The 9,949-nt window shown below is 40.9% G+C and overlaps 1 protein-coding gene across 1 annotated transcript in view; it reads right to left on the reverse strand.

The window, feature by feature from the left end:
- EMC3 (ER membrane protein complex subunit 3) overlaps positions 1-9,949 on the reverse strand; it is a 140,943-nt gene that overhangs the window by 55,952 nt on the left and 75,042 nt on the right. Inside the window, exon 7 of the mRNA XM_044077598.1 lies at positions 7,908-7,987. Within this exon, the coding sequence (XP_043933533.1) occupies positions 7,908-7,987 (80 nt within the window). The remainder of the gene's footprint in view (positions 1-7,907; positions 7,988-9,949) is intronic.

Genomic DNA, 9,949 nt, shown 5'->3' on the forward strand with positions numbered 1-9,949 from the left:
CACATTTTCCCCCGAGACATGCTCCTCAGTAATGGGTACCAATGTTGTCTTGGCCAGTCTGGAGCTATCAGAATGATCCTTGGACGTTCCTCTTTGATTTTCAATAGCACCTTGTGCATCAAAGGAAGAGGTGGGAATGCATATGCTGTCAGGCCTTTCCAACTGAAGGATAGAGAGTCCACCTTCCAAGCAAGTGGGTGGTACGTCCTTGTGCAGAATTTCTTGAGCTGGTGATTGAGTGGGGATGCGAATAGGTGTATTTGTGGCAGTCCCCATTTCCTTGTGATGACCTTGAAGATGTCCGGGTGTAGCATCCATTCGTGAGCATTCGAGGTAGTTCTGCTTAATATGTCTGCTAGGATGTTTTCTTTTCCCGGTACAAAAATTGCTTGTAACTGAATGTTGTAGCTCAGAGCCATATTCCATAGGTCCAGTGCCATCCGGCATAGAGGGTATGAATGAGTGCCTCCCTGTTTGTTGATGTACCACATGACTGTGGTGTTGTCTGTCCTTATCATCAACTGCCCTTCTTGGAGGAATGGTCTGAAATTCTGGATTGCTAGTTTTACTGCCAGCATTTCCTTTTGATTTATGTGCAGGTGCAGCTGATCTGGAGTCCATAAGCCTTGTATGCACTTGTCCAGCATGTGGGACCCCCAACCGAGGTCTGAGGCGTCCGTTGTGATGGTTTGGCTTGGTTGAATGTTGTGGAAGGGCAAACCTGGGTTTGACTGGCATGCCTGAGCCCACCATAGGAACTCTTGTTTCAGGCATGGGATTAGTGGTATTTCGGTTTCTAGGCTGTGCCTGTGTTGAGACCATAAATTCTTCAGGTACCACTGTAACTTTCTCATATGCAGTCTGGCATGAGGGACCAGGATTATGCAGGATGCCATGAAGCCCAAGGCCTGCAGTACTTTCCTTGCTGTTAGTTTGTTCTGCTTTGTTAATGCCAAGAAGTAGAGAGGAAGTTGTTCTTGTTTTTCTGCAGTTAGGAATGCCATCTGTTTTACTGTGTCCAATTCTGCACCTAAGAAGGTTATTCTTTGGGATGGTATCAGTCTTGACTTTTTTATATTGACTGTATATCCCAGGGCTTGCAGTAAGCAAATGACTCTTTGTAAGTCTTCTGTTAGCTTGTTTTTGTTGTCCGCTTGTATCAGGCAGTCGTCCAGGTATGGATATATTTGGATTCCCTGAAGCCTGCAGTGAGCGATTACTGATGCCAGGCATTTCGTGAACACTCTGGGCACAGTAGATAAGCCAAAGGGCAATGCTGAGAATTGATAATGCTCTGATCCTGCAAGAAATCTGAGGTATCTTCTGCAATTTGGTCGTATGGGGACGTGCAGGTATGCCTCCTTGAGATCTAGAGTCACCAGCCAATACTCCTTGCCCAGCATGGGAAGAAGTTGCTGTAGGGTCAGCATTTTGAATTTTGGAACAATGATGAATGTGTTTAAAGCGGACAGGTCGAGAATAGGCCTCCAATTTTTCTCTTTTCTTGGTACCAGGAATAGTCTGGAGTAAAATCCCTTTCCTTGTTCCATGGATGGTACCCTTTCCACAGCTCTCATCTTTGCTAATTGAGCTATTTGTTTTAGAGCTTCTGTCTTTTGATTTGGTGGTAGGTTTGGCATTCCTCTTTTTCCTGGTAAAGTATGGAAATGAAACCTGTAGCCTTGGTCTACAGTTTGCAAAATCCACTTGTCTCTTGTGATGTAGTGCCAGTTTTTTGAAAATAAGGCTAACTTTCCGCCTAAGGGTGCTGCTATTTGTTCCCTGGTAGGCGGTGCCAGAGCCAAGTCACTGTGATTGTCCTGTTGCAGTGGTAGTAGTTGTGTCTGTGCCTCGCTGGTTGTTACCTTGCCACTGGCGTCCCTGTAGGCACCTCCTCTGGATTGATTTCTGCCTCTTGAACGCCTATTCCTGCCTCTCTGTGTTTTAGAGGAGTCTGGAAAGGACCAATTTTGGAAGGCCAGTTCCTGCTAAACCTTGGAGGCTGAACCTGTAAGAAATCTTTCACTGTTTGTACAGATTTTGCCTTCTCTTCCATTTTCTTCAGTACCTGCTGAGCAGGAGAACCAAATAAACTGACCTTATCCATAGGAGCATCTAATAGTTTTGCTTTAACATGATCCGGCAAGACCTGTTCTTTCAACCATGCATGCCTTCTTATAACTGTGCCAGTCATGGCTGATCTAAAGGAAGCCTCCAGTGCATCATAGCCACATTTTAAAGAATGGTTACTAACCTGCTGAATGTTATGCACCATTTCTAGAACATATTTCTTATCTAAAGAATCATCAGAGGACAGTTTCTTAGTTAACTGATCAAGCATAAACTCCTGGTATTGGATCATATGAAACTGACAGTTCAATGCCCTAGCTGAGAGAGTAGCAGAGGTGTATACTTTCTACCCCATCTCTCTAAGGACCTGGATTCCCTTTCAGAGGGAGAGGGTTTTAACTGAGGTCGGCTACTGCCGTAGGCCCTGGGAGATAGTCTCGGGATCTGCAAAAGGAGCCTTGTATAAATGGTGATGTGTGTCCGGGACCCTGTAGAACCTATCGGGCTTAGCAGGGGCTGGAGGCAAAGTATCAGGAGCAGTGCAAGCATCATTAAATGCATCATCTACAACAGGAAGAACTGGAGGTATAGCTAAAGGCCTATGTTGTGGTAAATGCAAAAAAGTCCTAAGCCTTTTCCTTGAATCTGAGAAATCTTGCCCCTGCCATTGGAATTGCTCTCTCATGGCATGTAAGGTTTCCCCAAAGGAAAAATCCTCTGGTGGAGAGGCAGAAGGAATCGATTCCTCAGCATCGGAGTCTTCATAAGGAGAAAAAGGAGCCTCTGGATGGTCTGTATTGTCTGTATCATCAGAAGAATCATCTGAGGACACTGGCTCAGGGGCCTCTGCTCTAGGTCTCTTTTCTGGAGGAGGTTGAGAGGCCCTGTCTGGATGAGGTTGGGATCCCCTTATTAAAGAGATGAGATCCTCTGCCAGAGTGAGCATTTGGGAACTGGAACTGGGCCTGTGAGAGGGGGGCTTAACAGGCACAGACTTAGAAGTTTTGGCTGCTTTAGCCCTGGCAAAGGTCTTTATGGACATGGCTGCAGGCGGCCTAGCAGCACCACGTGCAGGGGTTGAAACATCCAAAGGGATGGTGTCCGATAATTCTTGTGAAACCACAGTAGCAGGTTGAATTTCAGAGGCCGATTCAACCAGGTTAGAAGGGGCCTCGGTAGTAGTCATGGATTCGGCTGAAGATAGAACCGTTTGCTCGGTTTCGGCCGAAACAGAGACACTCGCGGTTTGCTTAACCGCGGTTTCGGCCGAAACCGTGGACCGCGAGTGTCGGTCCTTTTCTTTGCGTTTCTTAACAACTTGTGAAGTCGGAGGATCCGACGGCATTATGTACGCAAAATCTGAGCCGAAAAACTGTTCAGCAAACTCCGACCGACGTCTAAGCGTCCGTCGGTTGAAAGAAGCACAGGCTAAACAAGCTGCTACGTCGTGGTCTGGGCCTAAACAAGGTAAGCAGTAAGAGTGGAAATCTTTATGAGGTATTTGTTTCCCACAAGTTCAACAGTTATTCACTTTTTCTGACATCGGCTGAGGCAAGAAAGAGTCCCCAACGGGGTACTTAGCTTTTTAAAAGTCTTCGAAGTAGTATTCGGTAGTAGTAATCTCTGGATCTGACCGACCGGCACTTGCGAACAGCTTCTGCTTCGGGCGCCATGCGGCAAGAAAGACTGAGGAAAATGGCGTCGGCTGATGCCTTTATACCCGAAGAACTGCAGCTATGACGTCGAGTGAAGTGCGACACCAGCCGAGGCCAGACCCAGACTTTGGAATCCGGCCGACCGAAGGGCTGCCTGACGACAGGACAACCCATTTGTAAGGACTGCAGATGCATCCTTGAAGGACATCTATGTAAAGTTTGACTGACAATGACTGGATAGATTATAAGTGATGTATAGTATTTACAACTAAAAATATGTCAAAATATGTCAAAATGGTTTGTTTTCATTATATAAATGTATGATTGCCTAGGTCATAAATTATAATTTAATAAAGATTTTTTAAACAAGACAAAAACATGCCAGATGACAATGTCCTACAGTACAATGAGAAAACAGATCACCACATCAAAATAGAATGTTAAATAAGGAAAATAAAAATGTGTTAACCAATTCTCAGTTGTCCCCCCCCCCCCCCCAATGGCTTGAAAATGGCACTGAAATTAAGCCTGGAAGCAAGGAAACAGTACGGAGTCTCTGTAATCCACATTGTAGACAGTGGTTAGAAACCTATAAAGTTTTTGTCTGCACTACTTCCCCACTGTATTTTCTATTTGGTCACCTTCTGTTGTTTAGTATTTTTTAACCTTCATAGGAATTGTATGGAACAGTATTTCACATATTCTTTTGACTCAAAATCCAGTTACACTACTGTTCCAGAACAGCACATGAAAAATCAGTACCTTTCTACATGAAATGAGGCAAAAAAATGAACTAACCATCTGAAGAGTAAGGAATATGACAAAGGAGATGGAGCACAACATTTTAGTGACTGAAACCAGATAAGAATGGAAATGAACTATGAACATCACAGAAGAAGTATCAGTAAATATTTGGCATCCAGTTATATGGGAAGGAAGACGGACAGTAGTTAGGAATATAACTACTAAGGGAATTCCTTGTTGTGTCATCTGCTGAAGATCAGACTTAAAATGCTGACATACCTGAACATGTGTTTCTCAAGGTCAGTGCCAGGCATGCAAAAAGAAGAAGGCACCTCTGAGTACTTTGATGAACTCCAAATGAGAAATACATTTTCTCACTACATACCCAGAAAAGTGAGGCACCAAACCATACTACTTAATAAATGCAACTAACAGCAATACAATGCTGCTCTTGCTTTACTGGTTACAAAATACTAACTAATGGACAACTGAAAAGCCCAACTTGATGAAAATGTACACCTGTGATAACAGTAACACAAAGCTATGGAATACTTTACATGTAAAAATATTAAGTACATCTATGAAGAAGGAAGTAGTATTTTGAAGATCAATTTAATTTTAATATGTGATTTTAACTGACATCAGACAACTGTGTAAAAATCGGGGGAGGGGGGTGGTGATGGAAATGTACATTTATTTATTTATTTATTTATATTTGTTTACCGGGAAATTCAGACTGGATGCAGGTCCTTTTTTCAGCGGATGCCCAGGGAGAAAAGCTCCACATCATGTACATGATAAATAGAGATACAAATTTGCAGCAATAGTAAACAACATTACAGGTTGTTGGCTTTAATACAATATCAAGATATTGATTATCAACAGTATATACAGAAAATGTTGCAAGTTAAGATAGTTTCTTGTCATTTATAATATTAGTAACAAAGTTGTCAGACAAGATTTTAAAGTATGTAAAGACAACTAGCTGATGTAATACTGCGCAAGTCTGGTGTTGATCTAAATGTAATTAGCTATGCTATATTTCTGTAACAGACAAAAAGCAAAATTCTATTCTTCCATACAATTCCTGCTCCTTGTAAATCAAAGAAAAACCTTTGCAAGGAACCCAGCCAGCACCACATGAAAATGAAAAACAGACCTGTAAGACACTGGTAATATGAATTCATCAAAGTAAAGCACACCACAGCATAATATCCTCCATTTTGTTTTTGCTCCTAACTTCCCCACCAATACCCGTTTGAACATTTCATCTCAACTGGTGTTAGTGGGCCCAATCATTCAACTGGTGTCTCTCCTTTCTTGGGGGACATACCTTTCAGTAACTTAACCTTATGTCCAGCTTGTGGAACAGGAAAACAGCTGGAGGATGGATGGCCATCATATAAAGCTGTTTTAGATTTTTTTTATGCCAAAGTGTGTCCTGACTGGTTCTGCAAGCAGAATATGAAGCGCACTCACCACTGAGCCTGCTCCCTCATCACCACACCATTGTTTCTATTATCTACATGCATTATTACTACAGAGGCCAGGCATGCATTTTTTTGCCTACAACATTCTGTCATTCAAATGTGTCATCACTACACAAGCTGGGCCTGCACATTATGTGCCCACACCAGAGGATAACCTCTTGGTCTTCACTAGAAGGTGTTCCTGCAGACAGTCACAAGTCTAACTTTTTCTGGCCAGTCCCGCAGATTATGATCTGCTACTACAAATGAGTAATCTGTATCATAGTTGCAGTTCCAGCCGCTAAAGCAGCAAAGCCAGCAATGATACTCTGCCACTCGTACTCGGGCAAGTGATACAACACTGAGGAGCTATAAGACTTGGATATAAAAATCTTATTACAGCAGTTCTTCATGAACTTTTCAGTAAGTGTTACACAGTAAATGTGCAAAGACTGGCAATGAGGCATACTTGCAGCTGATGTGAGGGTTTTGACACAGACTCTGCAAAATCCTTCTCCTGCTACACTGTGTTTACTTCCCCAGGAGGTTAGTTTCAAAGCAAAGAATGAAGAAAGTACACATGAAAGTGGAAAACATTCTTTGAGACATTCCACACCTCCTCCTCTGACAAAGCAAGTTTGCTGTTGAAAAACCTAAGCTCACCATTACAATTGTGCAACCAAAATAGTGAAAGCGAACAATGTTTTTCATTCAGTGGGCTGGGCCACTAATTTAGAGGCAGGTCCCAATCTACAGTGCTGACACCTGGGTTTAACTAGTGGCCTTGGAGTGAGATGGCTCATCATAACTGTGTGTGTGTGTGTGGGGGGGGGGGGGGGGGGGGCTGCTCAAGCAACAAACAATGCTGGTTCCCTGTGCTCTGGTACACCTCCAGGATGTTCAGAATTAAGCAGCAAAAAGCATGCTCAAAAAATGATGGAGCATTGGGCAATCTATCCATCTAAATCAAGAGGATGCACCGAAGACCACAGTGTCACAATGATATACCCTTCCTGATGAGCAGGAAGGCCATCCTGTTGCAAGAGTGTACTGGTGTAGCATGAGACAAAGAGGGACAGGCTGAAGGATCCAGTATTATACAATGAAAGGTAAATGAACATTCAGAAACATGGATATGCACTGAACACAGCTGTCAGTGTGCCAGCTATAAATCCAGTGTTACCAATTAAACAAGTCTGACCACAAAAACCAACATAAAACCCCTGTATCTGTAGTGTTTTCATACTAAAACCTACTGCTGACATACTCTCCACAACATTAAGTGGAGAAGCAAGATATATCAAACTACCCAGGCAAAAAAAAAATGTTCCCCTCCAGAAAGGTTCACAAACTGAACAGCAAAATGATAACTGAAAAGAAATTAACAGGAAGTCAGGAATCCACAGTAGTCCTCTCATAAACTGTATGATGCATGAGCACACCTTCCTCACTTTAATCAATACAAAAAGGTGGCAGAAATTGCATTTATAATAATGGATTGTACAAGCGTCAGCACATACATGTCACAAGCATGTACAAGTACATTATGAAACCATCCACAACTGCTCATGATGGTGATAAAAACAAGGCAGAATATAAATTTAATAATACAATACCGTTATTTGAAAAGATAAGAATTTTTTTTTCTTTTTTTATATAATGGCATTTTACAGTAGCAGTGATCTTTCTGCTTTTGGGCAAAAGCTTAATTAACCACAGGTGGCTTTTTTGTTCAATCATTTGGGCTTCTCCCTCGTGATCAAACAATACCAACCTTGGGTAAACCAAGCATTACACAAATCCAGTCATGGATTATTGATAAATAATTAGAGGACAATGGGGAGGGAGGACACCATCATAAACAGTAAATGTCAATACATGCCACAGTAAAACCAACAACAGCAGTAATAATAATAACAAATAATAATACACATTCTACAAGAAAACATATTTTCAAAGGTTATATTACCATTGTCTTGTCCAAGGATCAGAGAATACATGCTTCGAAGACCAAATACATTAAGAAAATACCAGGACGCAGAGCTTACCCTAAAAAGATAAATTACGTACTGGGTCATTACTATACAGTGGCACATCTGAAAGTCAACAATAACCTCTGGCCATGAGAGAAATTTCCCTTATAATTTCCCAAACAGATTACATAACACAGCTTAGTACTAGTTTAAAAGCAACAGATGATCACACACAATGTAGGAACACAGAAATAAGGATAAAAACAGGTCATTCCTCAAAGACTTCTCTGCACAGAAAAGTTTAACAAAATGACTTAAAAATTTTGTTTCATCAGCGCTACACCTATACATAATATACTATGTTGTGCTTTTATCTTTTTCCCCCTTTGGTTAAAACACTCCCAAGTCATTGCGACTGGCTCTGCAATCTAAACGAGGGAAATACTGCACTACAATGAAAAACAGCGTCAAAGTTGCATAAAGTGTGCCAAAAACTGTGCCTTCTGCCAGCTCCGTTGACAAAGAGGGATAAACCCTAAGAATGACACAGACGACTAGGGTTTGACTAGCAGCTTGGGCACTGTAGAAGAAGGAGCTGGCTTGGAAGAGAGAGGAATGACGAAGTGTAACTTACTTGCCTTTATCCTTGGAGTGGGCTGGAAGCATATGTAGACTGGGGATCACCAGAGGCACTTGCCTTTCAAGGAGCAAGGATGACTCTAACTGAAATTTAGGGACATCTCTCACTGAAGTAGAAGAAAGACCTATAGCAAACACCCGTTGCATGTCAACCCTCAGGAGTGCTATGCCCGGGGGGCGTGGCCACGGATGAACACAGGATAGCAGCAGATTTCTTCAGCTCCACCAATTTCATTACATTGACAGGAATTAATTACTTAAAAAATTAATTTTTGAATTAATTTTCTTTCTAAATATGTTTGTTTTATATAGTTCTTGAACTATATCTAAAAAAGAAAGGAAATCTTAATAATATTCCTGTCAGAAATTACTTTGGAAATTTTCCTGTCAGTTTATCAGTCTGAAATGAGTTCCAGTAAGACAAATTCTCAAGACTCCAGCATCAAGAAAGAACTTCAGTCTCTGATAATTATAGTCCAGCAACTTACTGCTAAGATGGATAAAATGGATACTAAAATAGACACTTTCATAGAAAAAACTACAAAACAAATAGACTTGTTACATATGGACCTGCAACAACAGAAGATCCAGATGACAGGCATAGAAGAAGCTGTGAATGACATGGAAAATAGAATACAAGAAGAGGAAATCAACATTGAGTTTCTGCTGAAACAAAATACACATTTACAAACAAAGCTGGATGACCTGGAAAATAGATCTAGGCGCAATAACATCAGGATTTTTGGACTGCCAGAAAATATTGAAGGTAACAATATTACTTCTATTTTAACAACATGGCTCCCTAAAACTTTAGATTTACCAGAAGCATTCTCTTATGGTATCGAAAGAGCACATAGATCTATAGCTAATACTAACTCTAACAAAAACTATCCTAGATCAGTAATAGTTAGATTTCTATCATCTTTTGATAAAGAGATGGTTCTTAAATCTGCTTGGGCTAAAGCTCCTGTTAAGATTAATGAAACAACTGTGCGTTTTGACAATGACTATTCTTCCATGGTATTAGCTAAAAGAAAAGTTTTTCTGCCACTAATAAGGGAGCTTAAAAAAGCACAGTTTAAAACATACCTTCTGTTTCCTGCCAAGCTTAAAATCTTCCTTCCTGATGGTCCTAAAATTTTCGATGACTTAGACTCTGCTTTACTGTTTATCAAAAAAAATAAGATTTTGGAAAAAATAAAAGAAATGGAACGGGCTAGTCCTTCGTTAAAGAGACTGGTAACTGAAACTTCGTGGAAGACTTCAGAGAAGAAGAAGAAACTAAAAAACAAATGATTTGTACTATGTTTTTTTTTTTTCTCTCTCATCATTTTATTTTATTATTAATCTTTTTAAATATAGTTCCTGCATTTCCAAGAAGCAACAAATATTTTGAAAA

This window comes from Protopterus annectens, chromosome 7.part0 (assembly GCF_019279795.1).
Source record: "Protopterus annectens isolate FY-2018-M chromosome 7.part0, PAN1.0, whole genome shotgun sequence".
Lineage (NCBI taxonomy): Eukaryota > Metazoa > Chordata > Ceratodontiformes > Protopteridae > Protopterus > Protopterus annectens.